This window comes from Babylonia areolata, chromosome 27 (assembly GCF_041734735.1).
Source record: "Babylonia areolata isolate BAREFJ2019XMU chromosome 27, ASM4173473v1, whole genome shotgun sequence".
Classification (NCBI taxonomy): Eukaryota; Metazoa; Mollusca; class Gastropoda; order Neogastropoda; family Buccinidae; genus Babylonia; species Babylonia areolata.
Window position 1 is genome coordinate 12,390,116 of NC_134902.1, and position 20,000 is coordinate 12,410,115.

General features: G+C 41.9%; 2 protein-coding genes and 1 non-coding gene across 8 annotated transcripts in view; all 3 read right to left on the minus strand.

Annotated features, from left to right (window-relative positions):
- LOC143301391 (1,5-anhydro-D-fructose reductase-like) overlaps positions 1-3,185 on the minus strand; it is a 22,166-nt gene extending 18,981 nt beyond the window's left edge. Inside the window, exon 1 of one of the 4 annotated variants that reach the window (XM_076615638.1) lies at positions 3,107-3,185. The gene's annotated coding sequence lies outside the window, so the exon portion shown is untranslated. Of the gene's footprint in view, positions 1-2,803 lie in introns of all 4 variants that reach the window. The other 3 variants (XM_076615635.1, XM_076615637.1, XM_076615636.1) reach the window with 3 other exon arrangements.
- A 2,216-nt stretch (positions 3,186-5,401) lies between these two features.
- Positions 5,402-5,474, minus strand: Trnak-uuu (transfer RNA lysine (anticodon UUU)). The gene has a single exon. It is a non-coding gene; the product is annotated as a tRNA-Lys (tRNA).
- A 3,389-nt stretch (positions 5,475-8,863) lies between these two features.
- The window catches only part of LOC143301195 (very-long-chain 3-oxoacyl-CoA reductase-B-like), a 30,447-nt gene continuing 19,310 nt past the window's right edge, over positions 8,864-20,000 (minus strand). For 2 of the 3 annotated variants that reach the window (XM_076615313.1, XM_076615315.1), the window contains 5 exons: positions 19,825-19,869; positions 17,951-18,067; positions 16,236-16,301; positions 13,251-13,418; positions 8,864-11,301 (listed from right to left, as the gene is read on the minus strand). In XM_076615313.1, coding sequence (XP_076471428.1) covers positions 11,209-11,301; positions 13,251-13,418; positions 16,236-16,301; positions 17,951-18,067; positions 19,825-19,869 — 489 coding nt within the window. In that variant the 3' untranslated portion in view covers positions 8,864-11,208. The remainder of the gene's footprint in view (positions 11,302-13,250; positions 13,419-16,235; positions 16,302-17,950; positions 18,068-19,824; positions 19,870-20,000) is intronic. The other variant, XM_076615314.1, reaches the window with a different exon arrangement.

The window sequence follows — 20,000 nt, forward strand, 5'->3', positions numbered from 1 at the left end:
AGGTGTGAGGGGGTTGGAGGGGGAGGAAGGGATGGAGGAAGGTGGGAGGGGGTGCGTGAGGTGCGTGGAGTGGGGCGAGCTCATTGACCAAAAAAATAGAGGGCAATGTTCAGATGTGGGGCTCGCCCGCCTCTCCAGAGGCACGTTCAGACAGCGCACGTCGCAGCACTACTCACCACGCGGTCACTGCTCTAGGGATCGTTTAGCCTGCAGAGTGAACTACAGTCGCTACTTTTTTGTTTTGTTTTTTGCTTCGTTTCTTTTTTCTTCTACTTGTCAGTTGTTTTGTTTTTGTTGTTGTCCTTTTTCTTCTCCTCCTCCTTCTTCTTAATAATAATGATGATAACAACAACAATAATAAGGATGCCACTACTACTATTGTGCGCTTTTATAAAGCGCTTACCCTGGTAAAAAATATATGTATATTAACGTAAAACAGTATGGCACCAATCAAAACATGCGAGCCGGCGAAGGCAAACACACACACACACACACAAACGCGCCTCCTCCACCTCCCAAATACACACTCACACACACTCTCTCTCTCCCGATTCTTCTCGGTTCTTTTGCACAGAAAACACACATTCGTACACACTACACAAATGTACCAGCGAATTTTCAGCGTCGATGTGTTATCTATCGTGATGAGGAACACCAAGTACGTACGAACACCTCTGGTTTAACCTGCCCTGATAAACAGACATAGATAACAGACATGTCGGCCGCCGTTCTCTCTCTGCCTCTGGTCGCTGGACCTCGCAACTGGAATGAACTTCCTCTTTCGCTTCGTCAAGTCTCCACACTCAGCTCTTTCAAGTCTGGCCTTAAAACCCACCTCTTCCCAAAATAGCCTTCCTTCCCTGCCTCTTCCTTGTTTTCAGTTTCTCCACTTTTAGAGTTATGCATGCGTGTGAATGACTGGTGCGAAAGCGGTTTGATTTCTCTACGCACAAGATTCAGCGCTGTATAAATACCATTATAATAATTATTATTATTACATGGATAAGAGAATAAGTCTTTTTGCTGAACCAGATAGCAATATTGGGGCTGATAGAACAGGAATGAAATAGTGTGCCCATCTGTCTGTCTGTGTCAGTGAGCCATACGCTCTTTATTGTATTGTTACATTGTTTATGTTCAGTCACAACTGATGTCTCTGGTGTGACTGATGGTGTGAAATTCGGACCGCTCTCCCCAGGAAGAGCTCCACTTTATTAATTTTTTTCCTGTATGCTTACCTATCAGTTTCCCCATCAAAGTGGGTTTTTCCACAGGATTTTGCCAGGGACAACCCTTTTGTTTCCGTGAGTTCTTTTATTGACTTGAGCTAAGTTCATCGTCTCATCCGAGAGACTAGCGTCCAAACCACCACTCAAGGTCTTGTGAACGGGGCGTGGAGTGTGTGTGTGGGCGGGGACGGGGTGGGGGGTGGGTTAATGGAGAGTGTGGGATTCGATCCCCTATGCTCAGATTCTCTCACTTCCTGGGCCCGGTGGACGCGTTACCACATGACACCGCCGTCTACTTCTGTCTCTTGAACAGGTACGATGACATATACTGAACTGGAAAAGAATGAGTTTTCGCGTTTATCTGACTTCACATGTAAATCCTCGAGACTAGGAATGACTTAGTATTCATTTACTGCGCTCAGAAACGTGTGGGGTGGGGAAAGAGAGGGGTGCGGTGCGCGCGTGCATGTGTAAATGTGTGTGCGTGAGTGAACTTTTGATATGTGTGTGTGTGTGTGTGTGTGTGTGTGTGTGTGTGTGTGTGTGTGTGTGTTCGTCTTCAGTTTAACGTCTTTCCACTTGAAGCGATATTAGACGAAAAAAAACAAACAAACAAAACAACAACAACAACAAAAAACAACAAAAAAACAAAAACAAAAACACACACACACACAAAAAAACCAACAACACACACACCGTGGGGGTAGGGGTTGTGGGAGGGGGTTGGGGGTAAAAATGTGTGTATGTGTGGAGGGTGAATAGGGAGAGACAACGCTAGGGAAAATGGAAACATTATAAACGCCAACATCAAACAACTATAACAAATGTTCTATTGGACTACGCAGCAAACCTTCTGCAACAGCAAATAACATTTTGGGATTGTTAATAACACATTCAAAAGAACTTTTGGTGAAGTCTGGTAAAAAACATTTTAGATTCTGACATTCTAGCAGACGAATCCTCGCGCATTTTGATGTGTGTGTGTGTGTGTGTGTGTGTGTGTGTGTGTGTGTGTGTGTGTGTGTGTGTGTGTGTGTGTGTGTGTGTGTGTGTGTGTGTGACACATGTCGGTGACTGAAGACATTTTGTAAAAGTATTTATGAATACATTTGAGCATTATCGGTTAGAAGGGGTGGGAGATGTGAATGAATGGAGGGTTGGGGAAACTGTGCAAATGAGGGTGAGATGAGGGTGAAATCTGAAAAAAAAATTCCATATACAATTACAGGAAATTACTTACAGGACTTCGTAAAAGAGAAGTCGTTAAACTGACAAGCGAAACAACTGATAATGAATGCAAAAAGTCACAAACATCAACGCTCTCAGTCACTTGCAACATTTCAATCTATGATGCGGATTTAGTTCAACTTGATAAACTGATGGAAGCCATGTAGGCCTACAGCATCGAAAGAAATCATAGTTTTTGTTCCTCTCTAAACACAGTATGTGATTACTAAGGAACCGCCCAAGAATTCGAAATAACAATCTATCTGAATTAATTTTACATGTCAGTAGTGATGTGAAAGGTGAGTTAGTTACTTCAGTCCCGTGTCTCCTTCCCTTTTATGACTGACCGTGATTTCATCATAGTCCTATTATCAGTGTGGACATATACTGTATGATTATTCATTTTCTGGGTCTGTATACACCGCAGATGATGAGTGATGGGACCCACCCACCAAAAGGGACATCTCAGTCAAGTGAACTGTCCGTTATTTTTCAAGTTCCTCTTCACACCAACATGGCGCCACATTGAAGAACTGTTTGGTCACAAGATTACTCCAGTTCTGTCGGTTGTGTCAAAGCCTGGGTCCCTGCAAATATTTTCCACGTCCATTCTGCAATGTTGTCAGTCCATTGTCTTTCGTTTTGTTTACATTTTCAGGTTAGGAGAAACCGTAAATCGAAAAGCTTTTGAATGCGCGAGGATTCGTCTGCTGGAAACGAGGTAAACATACCATTTACGCATGCGCGAAATCGGAAGTTTGGTCTTGGCGGCGATTTGAGCAAGTGATTGGTTAAAGTTTGGTAGCAAGTTTGGCAATTCCAACCAATCGTTAACTGTGATGCTTCTATGAATGAAACAGAGTTGCCGGCTGACCCAGTATTTGCTGGCCCTACTGAAAATGTGATTGGCCATGTTATGCTCTCTCTCTGAAAATGCTAATGTGTTACGTCTCTTTGTTTATTGACAATATGACAAATGTCTCCTGCGACCACCTCTGCATCTTCAGTTCCCCATCCCCACTTGATAGTGTGTGTGTGTGTGTGTGTGTGTGTGTGTGTGTGTGTGTGTGTGTGTGTGCGGTGCGTGGTGTGTGTGTGTGCGTGCGTCAGTGTTCGTGTGGTGTGCCGTGTGCCGCGCGCGCGCGCTCGTGTGTGTGTGGGTCTGTCATCTGACACCGCCAAACACATAGTAGAAAATGAGTGAGAGAGAGACATGTCAGAGACTGATGATAATGTTAAGTTGAGTGCCAGGCTTGCACTGATCGATCGAGCTGAACACAGCCGTGAGGGCTGTGGGCAGACTATGATGGGCCTGCTGTCGGAGTTGTCTTTTGTATATATATATATTATATTATATTATATTATATTATATTATATTCTAGTTTGAAAAAAAACAACCCAGCCTTTATTTCTAGTGTTTTTTTTTATAAAAATATTTTTCATCTTTTATTTGTTGGTTTATTTTTTTTTATCAATTATTTAATCAATCAATTAATCTATGATTAACACCCCTTCAGTTGCATCAGTTTTATTGTATTTCATTACTCTGTCTGCTTACTTTTTTTTCGGGCTTTTTTTTTTTTTCGTGCTATTTGATGATAAAAAAAAAGAAGGAAAAAAATGATATAGCCATTTATTATAGTTTATGCACTTTTTTTTTTCATCAGTATTCCCCTCAAGGCCTGACTAAGCGCGTTGGGTTACCCGGCGGCTGATGCCGTCAGTTCAGGTATCTGCTTAGCAGGACTGGTGTAGCTTTTATGAATAAGATAAGATAAGAATAACTTTATTATCTCCAACTGGAGAAATTTGGTCAGGTGCATTATCACAACATAGACAAGTAAACAACATGGGGACCATAACTGTAAAAGCCAACAACAGCCCCAACAAATATTACGAAGATACAAATGTAAAAAATATCACGTACATCGTTTCATACATACATCCACACACTGCAGGTAATAACTAGTATTCTTAATGTAAAAACAGAAAGAATTAAGAAACATTATTTGAATATAATTATAAACATAGCCTACTATACTGCACATTGATTATAATAGACAGATAAGATAAGAATAAAGATGAATTGCGGAAAACCACAACCAGATAATCAGCACACACCCGCACCGCACCCCCCCCCCCCCCCCCCCCCCCCCCCCCCCCACACACACACACACGCGGATAACTTGATCAAACAAGAGTAATAAACATATGTTCTCAAATAAAAGCATTTCACATATTCGCTTTTAAAAACATTGCAATTAATCTGTCCGAACGCGGTGACGCCTCCTTGAGTAACCTGTCTGAACTGAACGATCACATTGAAGCACTCCGGCGTTCTCAACTCCGATTGACAGACCGTACAGGCCGCTCGCTTCTCCGCAGTGGTAACAAGTAATTTCATTCAACAGTACGGTTCTCAGTGTTCAGACCACAACTTTATCGACAAGTTGGAGGGGGCGGGAGATATGTCATCATTTAATGGAAAAAAAAAAAGAAAGAAAAGAAAGAAAGAAAGAAAAAAAGGTTGGTGGGAGGCAAGAGGGAGGTGGGAGAGGCTGGCTAAGCCGAACTTAGTGACAGCTTTTATTTTAGTACTGATTTCTGAATCCAAAATAGATCTTTCTATATTGATGAAAAAAAAACAACCCCAAAAACCAAAAAAAAACCAAAAAAACCCACCCACACACACAAAAACCTCACACGAAAAATCCGATTCTACGTTAATAATAATAATTTTAAAAAAAAAAGCAAAAGAAATAAAAGGAACAATCAACACCAAGTTGTAAATGAAATAAAACGAAATAAAAAATAAAATGATAAAAAAGAAATAAGATAATATAAAATGAATAAAGTAAAATAAAATAGACAAGACAGACGGTGAAGAGAAACCTTTGTATCATGGCGAATAATTGTGATCAGAAAAAAAAAAAAAAAAATTGCAGCGCCCAATAGGGGACTCGAACCCCTGACCCTCAGATTAAAAGTCTGATGCTCTACCGACTGAGCTAACCGGGCTGCTCGAAAGCCACCCTAGAATTAAGCACTATAACACATTGTACATGTGTGTGTGTGTGTGTGTGTGTGTGTGTGTGTGCGCCAGCGCTTGCTCTTGTGGATGCGTTTCTTCTTCTTCTTTCCGTCACACAACCAACATCGATTTGCCGATGACTCTGTCGTGGTTCATGCCTCCTGGATATCTTCGTGTCTCCATAACCCACCGAACACTCATATGTGTTACAGGATCTTTGACGTTAAACCACGCCCGTTGTTATCATTATTGTGCTGTTCTTGTTATTATTTAAAAAACAAAAAAAAAGTCTAGTAATATATATATTTTCACAAACAACAAGAAGTTGATCAAGTTCATCAGTGAAACAAACAGTTGCTTTACGCCTTTAGAAGCAGCTAATTTCTTCCCATTTTGTCATTGATTTTCTGTTCTTTATTTTTTTTTTTCAGCATTCGGTCTTGTCTCACGTCGAAGATGTCATCTCGTCAGAAATGATCATACATGCACACGTATCATTTCCACCACATTTGCACTTTTTCTCACCCACGCTGTGCCAAAGCGCACATGTTTTGGGAGATTTTTTAAAATTCACGATTTCATTATTGTACCGCATGCAAAATCTATCATTCCACTGTTAGAGTCATGATTATTTTTTATTTTCTGAATCATCATTATCATCTTATTTCCTTATTGATTACTTATTTAATGCTCTCATCTTCATAATGATATGTTATGTGATAGTGGTTGGTGCACTGTTGTTACCAATGTGTCCTAGCTGATGTAGACCTGTGTATGTATGTGGACGGAAGTGTTGTGGGCAAGGCGCATTGGGTGTTATGTATGTGAGTGGGAGAGTTCTCATGCATTATCATATCGATTATATATAATGTATTGTGGGACACCTTTTCTTAAATGGCCCGCAATGATTTTCTTTATATATAATCTATGATTATCTTCATATGAGTTTTGAGCGATTGTGCTGTACACACGGTAATTTGCTTATTTTACATTTCAGTGTCAATGGATGTGTTGTGTCTTTCCTAGTTACCTGTTACTTAATTAAGTTATTGTGTTGCATATTTTAATGAGTTTTCTGAAAGTGACTCTACTTTATAGGTTTATATGTTGCAAGTGCTCAAGCCAAAAGACGAATTGCTGTGAATTTACAGACAATAAATTAAATTGTATCGTATCCATCATATCAAGTCCCATTTCTGTTTGAAATTCAGTGTAAAATGAATTCTTTTTGTTGTTGTTGTTGTTGCGAAATAAAGATTTTATTTGGTACTGTATTTCTTAGATTAAAAAAAATATTCTACTGTTATTTATTTATTTTTTATATTTCTTTATCCACTCCTTGATACTAATCAACATATCTTCATTATGGTATGTTCTGTGATAGTGGTTGGTAGAGTGTTGTTACTAGTGTGTCCTGATATGATTGTGTGTGGAGGGGAGTGCGGGGGGTAGGAGCAGTGATAGGGTGTGTATGTAAGTGGGTAAGTAATGAATTTATTTATTTATTATCCAGTGTGTTATATGTTTTCTTATAAATGTGGTCTACTTTGATTTTATTCGTGTAGCTATCAATATCAGTATCAGTAGCTCAAGGAGGCGTCACTGCGTTCGGACAAATCCATATACGCTACACGTACCACATCTGCTAAGCAGATGCCTGACCAACAGTGAAACCTACACACACTTAGGCCTTGACAGAAAAAAAAAAATTGTAATGCATAATTATCTGAATAAATGTTCTATATGTGATTGTGCTGTTTGTGTTCATAGCTTATCTCATCAGTGTCAATGACATGTGTTTTTTGTTTCTTACCTTGTCAACATTGATTTTACTACTTTGTAATTGTGTTGCATGTTTTAATGAATATGCATGTATAGAATTAAAATCACTGTGCTTTATATGTTTAATGTTACATTTACTTGAGCCAAAAGACAAATTTCAGTTAATCTATTGACAATAATAGTTGTACTTTATCTTGTCAAGTGCCATCTCCATCTTAAAGTCAGTGTAAAAGGGATTTCTGTTTCTTTTTAAATGAAAATATTTTTATTTTTTATTATGGTACTGTATTAATCTATTATTATCTTTCTATGATTTTATTATGGTACTGTATTAAACTTTTACTATTCTGTTTGTTTGCTTTTATTTCGGATATTCTTTAACAGTCACATCTTCATAATGATAAATGATTAATGGTGGCTGGTGCACTGTTGTTACCAGTGTGTCCTGATATGTGTGTATGTGGGAGAGGGTGTGGGGGTGGAGATTGGAAATATGTGTGCTGACTGGGTGTGTATATAAGTGGGCGAGTTATTTATCATTCATGCTATTTTATTTAATTTCATTTGTTCACTCTTTTTTTTTATCCATTCATTTGTTTATTCATTTATGCATTTATCATTTAATCAATGTGTTAAAGGACTTTTTTTCTTATGTGGTCTATATTATTCTTATGTAGTGTGTTGAGTGGGTGTGTATATGAGTGGGTGAGTTATATATTATTTATGCTATTTTATTTCATTTTGTTTGTTTCTTTCTTAATCTATTCATTTATTTATTCATTTTTATTTATCTATTTATTTATTTATCATTTCATCAATGTGATAGAGGACTTCTTGTCTCCTGTGGTCTACGTTATTTTTATTCATAATGCTATAGTAATGCATACATATATCTTCATAAATGTTTTTGAGTGATTGTGCTGTACATATGTTTAGCTTATCTTCAATTTAGTGCCAGTGACATGTTTTTCTTACCTTCTCAGCAATGATGAATTTTTGTACTTTAGTCATATAAGTTCCATATTTTTATGGATATTCATGTTGTAAAAAATATTGTGCTTTATATGTTTAATGTCATGTATACTGGAGCCAAAAGACAAATTTCTGTGCCTTTTCAGACACTGATAATTTCCAATGTTGCAGAAAAAACATCACGTTCACAGTGTACGGGAAACAACTCTTCCTTTGAAACAAAATGAGTATGATGCGGTTGTCTAACTTCGATAGGTCATAAAAAGTTGGGGGTGGAGAGGTTGCGGGGTGGTGGGGAATGGGGGGGTTAGGGGGAGAGTTGTCCTCAGTCCCATCCCTCTCTTGTCAAAGTTCTTACTCATACTCTCCTATCTCTTCTGCAGAAGAAAATCGCTTTTTTTGGAAAGCTTGAAAAAAAAAAAAAAAAAAAAAAAAGGGCAGAAAAATTGCTTTTTTAAAGTTGTTAACACCAGGAAGGTGATGTAATTAAGTCCTGATGTCCTCGTTTTCCGCAAAGGATAACTGAGAAGCGTCACACACACACACACACACTACAGCACTACAGAGAGAGCACACACTACTGAGAGAGAGAGAGAGAGAGAGAGAGAGAGAGAGAGAGAGAGAATGCGAATATTTTATTCAGATTAGGCCACAACCCCTGTCTGAAGGGGGTATTACATAATCGTATACGAAGAATAATTACATTTACATTGTGAACATACAATATAGACAAATGTATACCAAAAAATAGTGTCAGGTCTTGACGACCTGGAGTGGCAGGCAGTAAATAATAAAATTAAAGGCTGGCTCCCACCAACAATCACAACAACAAAATAAACACTCATGACGAAGAACTTTCACCACATTCGCCAGCTACAGACACAAAATGACACAATATAACACTAAATAGCAATTTAACCTTTTATTTCCCTTAATACAACACGTGCACAGCCCACTTAATCACACACTCAACACTCAGCCTTCTCGTTCGCTTCCGACGTAATGGTAACTTCAGCACACTCCACACTAAACCCACAATCTTTCCACGCAATCCTGCGAGCAACAATCTCAATGCCTGGTCGATAACCTCTCGACCACCACATACATAGGTCACCAATCAAAGAACATTCACAATCCAGCATGCAAAGGTTATAGTACAACAAAAGCAAAAGACATTCTTAGGGTCTCTTATGATCGGTACGAATCATCCCCTGGAGTTCCCGACAACCTCAAGGCACGTTCAGGCCTAGTTATTCAACACAGTACTTACGAAGAACTCTCTGACGTCACGAACTCCTCATTGTGCACTACACCACACACGCTGGAATCTCTCGTCTCTGTTATGACTTGACACACGCACTACACAAACAATGCCTCCACATCTTCAGCAGCAACAAATCGACGCGTCGCGCTGACGGCCACCATCTTTTCCCTCCTCTCGTCGAAGAGCATGCTCGTGCGGGGACACTTCACCACGAGCGTTCCGGGCTCCTGCCTCGTCGACCTCGGGGTGAAGTCCGAAGTCCGCCTCCTCCGGTAACCGCAGCTCCCCCACACATGGATAACCAACGTTCCGCTCTCCCTCTGTCCGAGAACCTACACTCAGCTTCCCCTACCACACGTCGGACCACTCACACAGGGAGAATGTACAGGGGTGGGATAGATCTAGACGGTAAAACAAAATATGATTAGGCAGATCCAGCCAGAAGAAAAGGTTATGGGGCTATGTACAGGAACGGGGATGCACAATGGGAATTTCACGTATCCAACGTCCTCCGACGCCCGCTGGCCACGCTTTCCCAGGACGACGAACACAAAAGGGAACTGGCTCACACCCCGTACTTCACAGTCACTGGTGACAAAGGAATAACACCGTTCTTCGCCGCACAGCAACGTTGTACTAAGCTTAGTAACGCAAGATGTAGCTCACCCACAGCAATGCTAGTACCCCAGTCCCAAAACAAACAATACAATCCTTCAGCACACTTCTAACAAGTGCTTCAGGCACAAGGAAAACAAGGAATAGTCCATCACCTCTGGACTGAAGTCCCTAGCACACAGTACCACCATGCACTAAGTCACATCCAAAACACATGGAGCAAAAAACGCCTGCCTTCCGCAGGGAGCACACACATAGGTATCTCTCTTAACTACCCCCACGTAGAACTCTCTGATTGGTTAAAATATACTACAGCTGATTGGTTAAAATACACTACAGCTGATTGGTTGACCGTTCATCCACCTTACATTCTGATTGGTTAAAATACACTACAGCTGATTGGTTATATACAAGTCTATTTACAGATCTAGACTCTTGCACTCGCTGCCTAACTTGGCAACAACCACACTACATTTGGCGCTTAGCGCTGTCTCAGTCCTGACAAATAGTATAACACGAAACACATGATTACATCCTAAGCTGTACAAATATACAGTTGCATCAGTGCTTTGCAGACAAATAAAAGCAAAGTTAGTCAAGACAGTTTCATTTCTGGAAGTCATAAGCAAATTTAATCTAAGAAGACATGGGTTTTGATAATACTTGGGTTCAATCAGTTTTATCCTTACATCATGCAAGACAAGACAGCAGAACGTAAAATGGATTTCGTGCCTTCAGCTGCCTTACATAAACCACATAAAACATTCATGGAACTTTTTCTCTTGTATCTGAATCGATGGCAGGCTATATCTGACACAGCAAACCTGAAATTAGATAATGGCCTTCTCACATAGTATCTGTTCATATTATTTTAAATACATGGTTCCTCGTTATTACCAGTTTTAAACATTCTGTATTAAAAAACAACAACAAACAAACAAACAAACAAAAAGCTATCACTAGTCTCGATATGATCGTGCCGATCCTGCCACCTACACTCAAAAATGCTTTGCTTGAAACATTTCAGAAATCCACTAACACTTTTGAACGTCCTGATTATCGGTGTACCTGAGCACAGCGTAGTCACATCACTGTTTTTTCAGGTGCTCTATCATCCTTTCTCTCTCTCGGACAAACTTGGCCGTGAGAGAGGAGTCGGACATCATCGGCAGGAAAAATGCCTGCACACACAATCACCATGGTGAAAATGGAATGAGGGGCGTGCGTGCGCGTGCGCACACAGACACAGACAGAGACAGAGACAGACAGACAGACACAGAAACGCACACACACACACAAACGCACACACACACACACACGCACACATACACACAAACACATTCATAAAACTTTGAAAAACAAAATGAAAAAGGATCCAACAACACACCCTTCAAATTATCAACCTACCCTTAGCAAATATCTACATGGAAAAACAACACCAACAACAACAACAAAACAACATAGTGCAGGAAGTACAACTTCCTCATAAATGAACGCGAACCTAAAAAACAACAAAAAACAACAAACAAACAAAACAAAACAAAAAAACCTACACACACGCACACACACACACACACACACACACACACACACACACGCTGTTGCCCGCATTAAAAACACCCACGTATACCATGATTAAAACCCTTCAGTGGACTGACTGTATGAAGACAAGAGCTAGTTCTGATCTCTCTCTTGAATCCTATCCAGGAAGAACAAATCAAAATCAAAGCGTGATGCCAAGCCAAGCCGACCGCAAAGGAACCATGTCAGGGCAGATGACCTGTCTTGGTGGGAACCCAGAACAGATTTAACCCTTTCACTGCCAAACTCGTGTATATGCAGCAGCTATGTAGAGGACCCATGTCACTGAAGGGTGACCAGATCATGGGTGTGTTGTCCAGGAACCTACTGCTCTTTATGTTCGGTGGAAGGACAGGTCATTATTTCTACACATCACAGGGGGAATCCCCAGCTATTCCTAGACACCATATTTCTGTGTTTATAGCACAAGGGAATTTTGCACTCTAAATTGAGTGGCGGTGAAAGGGTTAACCAATGTAAAAAGGGAAGAAAGGTCAAGTCTGATAACAAGTTTTGAAGTCTTTAGGCTTCTTCTACCAAAAAGGATCCACAATCTCAATCTTTCCACGGTCGTTGCTATGGAGACATGACTTTCAGTTCCACTCATTTCGGAAACCACCCTCTCAAAACTAAAAGACTGCCACTTGAAACTGAATGTTCCAGAGTTATGACGGGCCTGACCAGTCATCAGAGTGCAGAGAATATTATGAAAAAAGAAGGTAACTTGAAAACGGGAAGTGGCATCCATTCTAAAAGTAAGACACACACACACACCCCGACACATACTCTTTTTTTTTCTTTTAAAGTAATAGAACTTTGTGAAACTTTCTAGAAACCTCTGGAACTACATGTTGTATTACGTATTTTTTGCACACAAGTCAACAGCAACCTAAACGCCAAACAGAACACATTTAATTAAGAAGCTTTCAAAGCATGGCTGTTTGACTCAACCAACAAAGTTTCCACCAGGGGAAAACTGATATGTTTGGCACACACACACACACACACACACACACACACACACATTCGTGCACATATGCGCACCTCCCTTTGCAACCGGTTTAGACTATTTTCAGTCAGTAGGCGTACTGGACACTAACGAACTAATTTGATAGGGACTGATGCAAGCAGGTGACTCAGTCAAGGAGCGACACTGGACCGACGATGTGGGAAACGTGTTTACAGACCTGGAAAACGTGGGGCTCCTGCAGGATTCAACATCTTTTAATTTCTTTTTTTTTTTTTTCAGAAGAGGAAACAAATGAAGAATGAAAACATACCCTGTCTCACACATGCACGACAAAAGGCACACACACACACACACACACACACACACACACACACACAAGAAGAACACACACACACACACACACACACACAAAGAAGAAGAAGAAGAAAGTAAAAAAAAGAGATGTGTGTGTGTGTGTGTGTGTGTGTGTGTGTGTTTTCTTCTTGTGTGTGTGTGTGTGTGTGTGTGTGTGTGTGTGTGCGTACGTGTGCGTGCGTGCGTGTGTGTGTGTTAGTGTTTGTGCGTGCGTGCGTGTGTGACCTGCAGCTCGTGAGGCCAGAAGGCACTGGTTGTGGACTCCCGGCCCATGGTCCTCAGGGCTGCTCGGGCGAACTGGTCAGGGGAAGCCAGCACCAGTGTATTGCTCAAGGCGGAGCATTTGACGTATTCTCTGCTCAAGCTGGTCCGCACCAGCCCCGGACACACCGCCTGAACAAAAGGTACGGTCACTTTCTGTTTCAGTGTCTTTTTTTTCTTTCTTTTTTTTTCTTCTTCTTCGTTCGTGGGCTGCAACTCCCATGTTCACTCGTATTCATGTACACGAGTGGGCTTTTACGTGTATGACCGTTTTTACCCCGACATGTAGGCAGTCATACTCCGTTTTCCAGGGGTGTGCATGCTTGGGTATGCTCTTGTTTCCATGACCCACCGAACACTGACATGGATTACAGGATCTTTAACGTGCATAATGTGATCTTCTGATACAAGCGGGTCTGCACACATGTTGTTGGCATGGGGGATCGGAAAAATCTCCACCCTTTACCCACCAGGAGCCGTTCAGTACCGAGATTCGAACCCGGGACCCTGGGATTGAAAGTCCAACGCTTTAACCACTCAGCTAATGCGTCCGTCGTGTTTCAGTGTCAAAGGGAGGAGTTCTGTTTCAGTGTCAATGAAGGTGTTCTGTTTCAGTGTCAAAGGAGGTGTTCTGTTTCAGTGCCAAAGGGAGGTGTTCTGTTTCAGTGTCAAAGGGAGGTGTTCTGTTTCAGTGTCAAAGGGATGTGTTCTGTTTCAGTGTCAAAAGGTGTTCTGTTTCAGTGTCAAAGGAGAGGTGTTCTGTTTCAGTGTCAAAGGAGAGGTGTTCTGTTTTAGTGTCAAAGGGAGGTGTTCTGTTTCAGTGTCAAAGGGAGGTGTTCTGTTTCAGTGTCAAAGGAGAGGTGTTCTGTTTTAGTGTCAAAGGAGGTGTTCTGTTTCAGTGTCAAAAGAGGTGTTCTGTTTCAGTGTCAAAGGGAGGTGTTCTGTTTCAGTGTCAAAGGGAGGTGTTCTGTTTCAGTGTCAAAGGAGAGGTGTTCTGTTTCAGTGTCAAAGGGAGGTGTTCTGTTTCAGTGTCAAAAGAGGTGTTCTGATTCAGTGTCAAATGAGAGGTGTTCTGTTTCAGTGTCAAAGGAGAGGTGTTCTGTTTCAGTGTGAAAAGGTGTTCTGTTTCAGTGTCAAAGGAGAGGTGTTCTGTTTCAGTGTCAAAGGGATGTGTTCTGTTTCAGTGTCAAAGGGAGGTGTTATGTTTCAGTGTCAAAGGGAGGTGTTCTGTTTCAGTGTCAAAGGAGAGGTGTTCTGGTTCAGTGTCAAAGGAGAGGTGTTCTGTTTCAGTGTCAAAGGGAGGTGTTCTGTTTCAGTGTCAAAAGAGGTGTTCTGATTCAGTGTCAAAGGAGAGGTGTTCTGTTTCAGTATCAAAGGAGAGGTGTTCTGTTTCAGTGTCAAAGGAGGTGTTCTGATTCAGTGTCAAAGGAGAGGTGTTCTGTTTCAGTGTCAAAGGAGAGGTGTTCTGTTTCAGTGTCAAAGGGATGTGTTCTGTTTCAGTGTCAAAGGAGTTGTTCTGTTTCAGTGTCATAAGAGGTGTTCTGTTTCAGTGTCAAAGGAGGTGTTCTGTTTCAGTGTCAAAAGAGGAGGTGTTCTGTTTCAGTGTCAAAAGAGGTGTTTTGTTTTAGTGTCAAGGGAGAGGGTGAGGGAGATGTGTGTGTGTGTGTGTGTGTGTGTGTGTGTGTGTGTGTGTGTGACTGGAGGGACAGACAGACTTGTCTTATTGTAGGCCCCATTATTCTCCCCCCCCCCCCTTTCTCTTTCCCTCTTCCTCCCTCCTACCCTTGAGAGAGAGAGAGAGAGAGAGAGACAGAGAGAGAGAGAGAGAGAGAAGAGAGAGAGAGACTGAGAAACGGACAAAAAGACAGACAAGATAGACAAACAGGTAAAAATAGGCAAAAGAGCCTTTATGCATATACACTCGCGTGACACCTACTACAACCCCCATAGCCACTCTGTTCTATCTCCATAAACAAAGGCACAGAAACATGTAGAGCTACAAGGCACAGAAACATGTAGAACTACAAGGCACAGAAACAGGCACAGAAACATGTAGAGCTACAAGGCACAGAACTATGTAGAACTACAAGGCACAGAAACATGTAGAACTACAAGGCACAGAAACATGTAGAACTACAAGGCACAGAAACATGTAGAACTACAAGGCACAGAACTATGTAGAACTACAAGGCACAGAAACATGTAGAACTACAAGGCACAGAACTATGTAGAACTACAAGGCACAGAAACATGTAGAACTACAAGGCACAGAAACATGTAGAACTACAAGGCACAGAACTATGTAGAACTACAAGGCACAGAACTATGTAGAACTACAAGGCACAGAACTATGTAGAACTACAAGGCACAGAAACATGTAGAACTACAAGGCACAGAAACATGTAGAACTACAAGGCACAGAAACATGTAGAACTACAAGGCACAGAAACATGTAGATCTACAAGGCACAGAAACATGTAGAACTACAAGGCACAGAACTATGTAGAACTACAAGGCACAGAAACATGTAGAACTACAAGGCACAGAAACATGTAGAACTACAAGGCACAGAAACATGTAGAACTACAAGGCACAGAACTATGTAGAGCCACAAGGCACAGAAACATGTAGAACTACAAGGCACAGAACTATGTAGATCTACAAGGCACAGAAACATGTAGAACTACAAGGCACAGAACTATGTAGATCTACAAGGCACAGAAACATGTAGAACTACAAGGCACAGAACTATGTAGATCTACAAGGCACAGAAACATGTAGAACTACAAGGCACAGAAACATGTAGAACTACAAGGCACAGAAACATGTAGATCTACAAGGCACAGAACTATGTAGAACTACAAGGCACAGAAATATGTAGAACTACAAGGCACAGAACTATGTAGAACTACAAGGCACAAAATTATGTAGAAGTACAACACGCCATACCTGGACAGTAACTCCTTGTGGGGAATATTCCATGTTCAGAGCTTCAGAGAAAAACCGAACAAAAGCCTGGAACAAACCAAATCATCATGTTTACCTCACTGACAAAAACAAAAACAAAACCACCACCACACTCTGCAAAAAGCAAAAAAGCACATCTGCAATAAATATACAAAAAACACACTCTGCAATATACAAACAACCACACTCTGCAATTTACAAACAACCACACTCTGCAATTTACACAATTCTACCGAAAAGAAGAAGACGTTGAGGAGATGAATGCACTTCAACGTTTGTATTCTCCTCCTTCTTCTTCTTCTTCGTTCGTGGGCTGCAACTCCCACGTTTACTTGTATGTACACGAGTGGGCTTTCACGTGTATGACCGTTTTTATCCCGCCAAGTGGGCAGCCATACTCCGTTTTCGGGGGTGTGCATGCTGTGTATGTTCTTGTTTCCATCACCCACCGAACGCTGACATGGATTACTGGATCTTTAACGTGCTTGCGTACACACACGAAGGGGGTTCAGGCACTGGCAGGTCTGCACATATGTTGACCTGGGAGATCGGAAAAATCTCTACCCTTTACCCCACCAGGCACCGTTACAGAAATTCGAACCCGGGACCATCGGACTGACAGTCCAACGCTTTAACCACTCGGCTATTGCGCCCGTTTAACGTTTGTATAAATACCCTCTTTTATCACAGAACATCACTGCCTTCTGCGTTTGTTTGTGAACCATTTGCTGATCATCAACGTTTAGACCAGCCATGACAACGCTCAGTTTATATCACACACTGACATAAGCTGGACCAACAGCAAAATACGAGCTGTATGATCAATGGTTTTTCCATTGCAATGGGAAGTCATTTGCAGCTTTGTCTTTGGGGAGGACAATGACTCAAACTAGGAGGCAAGATTGCACTGGCTCTCAGTGCTGCAGCCTTGGGGGGCTAGCTGGCCTTTGGGAAGCATCCCAACGCCGATTGTCCTAAAACCCTCTTGGCCGAGAGAGAGGGGATGTAACTTGGGCAAGACATTCTCCATTGTAATCAAATTCTAGCCCAGATAGTCGGGACAGCAGTTGGCTCCTCTGCTGTTCTGATAGTCATAGTCGTCGGAAATGACTATCATACGGATCCTCAACGTGTATTTCTTTTCTACATAGCTGAGCAACACACACACTGCTAACTGCTGTATTTTCACACGAACTATATGCACGGTCCACAACGCTCGCCTTTTCTGAATCTGGTTATTCCGTTAAAACTTGATATGAGGGTTAATGACTTTCTTGACAATCCATTCCAGTCTCTCTTCTTGTAAACGACTTATATCAGCGTCTGCCTCTGAAATATTAGAAGTACCTTCTGAAAGTCTTCTCTACGTTTACCCCAAAAGTGTTATTAATACTCCCTTCTTGAGTCCTGTCAAAGTTAGGCCAAAACATGTAATCGAAACCTACTGTTTTTTTTTGGTATTTTTGTCTATCTTTTCACAAGAAACGTCACTGGTACCTTCTGCTTTCAAAGTCTTTCTTAGTTTTGCCGAAAACGCGCGCGAACGCGCGGCCACACACACACACACACATGCACGCGTGCGCGCTTCCCAATACACACACACACACACACACGCTTCCCAACACACGCGCGCACACACACACACACGCGCTTCCCAACACACACACACACACTTGCCCATTCAATCCTCGCGTTACCTTGGTAGCACAGTACACGCTGCCGAAAGCCAAGGGACGTAATGCCGCTATGGAAGCCACGTTGATGATTGTTCCCCTTCTCCGCTTCAACATGTCAGGCAGGACCAGGGCTGTCATCTGCACGGGAGGGAAGAGTGGCAGAAGTTGTAGTGGTGGAAGTGTTAGCAGTTTAAGTAGCTGTAGAAGTAGTAGTGGTAGTAGTGGTAGCAGTAGTAGTGGTAGTAGATGTGGTGGTAGTAGTAGCAGTCGTAGTTGTAGTAGTAGCGGTAGAAGTAGTAGTGGTGGTGGTGGTAGTAATGGTGTGGTGGTAGTAGTAGTAGTAGTAGTGGTGGTGGTAGTAGTAGCAGTAGTGGTAGTGGTGGTGGTGGTGGTGGTGGTGGTAGTAGTGGTGGTGGTGGTGGTGGTAGTAGTAGTAGTAGTAGTTGTGGTGATGGTAGTAGTAGTAATAGTAGTAGTGGTGGTGGTGGTGGTAGTAGTAGTAGTAGTAGTAGTAGTAGTAGTAGTAGTAGTGGTGGTGGTAGTGGTGGTGGTGGTGGTAGTAGTAGTGGTGGTGGTGGTAGTAGTAGTAGTACTAGTAATGGTGTGGTGGTAGTAGTAGTAGTAGTAGTGGTGGTGGTAGTAGTAGTAGTAGTGGTGGTGGTGGTGGTGGTGGTGGTAGAAGTAGTAGAAATAGTGGTGGTGGTAATAGTAGTCGCAGTAGCAGTAGTAGCAGCAGTAGTAGTAGCAGCAGCAGCAGCAGTAGCAGTAGTAGTAGCAGCAGCAGCAGCAGCAGCAGCAGTAGTAGTAGTAGCAGCAGCAGTAGTAGTAGCAGCAGCAGCAGTAGTAGCAGCAGCAGCAGCAGTAGTAGTAGCAGCAGCAGCAGTAACAGCAGCAACAGTAGTAGTAGTAGTAGTAGTAGTAGTGATTCGGTGAACATATGCGTTACCAACCGATAATCAATTAGAATAAAATGGGGTAATGCCCTATTTCAGCATCCTGAATCATTGCACCCAGTGGTTACATGTCCACGGTTTGTGGGGCAAAAAAGGGAAAAGCAAGATGGTGGCATGACTGAATCCGCATCAAAACTGACTGTAAAATAACGTACACAATAAGTGTCGACATCCACCTAAAATGGGTTACAACATCTATCAATGGTAATATCGTTTCATACATGCACAAAATTGCCCGTAAAATAGGTGCAATGATTTAGGATACTAAAATTGGACTTTACCAACCGGGGTAATGTCCAAATGCAGGGTATTCATATTTCATTAAAGTCCTAGTACAAAATTGTATTTCAGAAATATTTGTATTTGTATTTATTTTTGTCACAACAGATTTCTCTGTGTGAAATTCGGGCTGCTCTCCCCAGGGAGAGCGCGTCGCTACAATAGAGCGCCACCCATTTTAAAAATATTTTTTCCTGCGTGCAGTTTTATTTGTTTTACCTATCGAAGTGGATTTTTCTACATAATTTTGTCAGGGACAACCCTTTTGTTGCCGTGGGTTCTTTTACGTACGCTAAGTGCATGCTGCACACGGGACCTCGGTTTATCGTCTCATCCGAATGACTAGCGTCCAGACCACCACTCAAGGTCTAGTGGAGGGGGAGAAAATATCGGCGGCTGAACCGTGATTCGAACCAGCGCGCTCAGATTCTCTCGCTTCCTAGGCGGACGCGTTACCTCTAGGCCATCACTCCACATATGTGTGATGTGTGATTCTGTGGCTCCAGTCTCACAAGGATCATGTTCACGCCATGTTGATGGTGTTTTGTGACCCAGCCGGACTGACACAATGTGGAAAAGCAACAGAGACATCGACACAGTCACTCTGTTCCACAGACACTCAGCACGCAACGCTCAGTTCAGTCACAACCAGGTTCTTCTTACCTTGACACAGGAAAGCACGTTCACCTGGATGATATCTGTGTTGTACTGAAACACAAACATGCCACATTTCTTGCAATCCCACAAGTTCTCTCTCAAATCGTGTGATTGCGGTAAAACGTGGGCTTACACACCATTGATGCCCTTTTATATTACAATGGTGCACCCAGATAATGCAA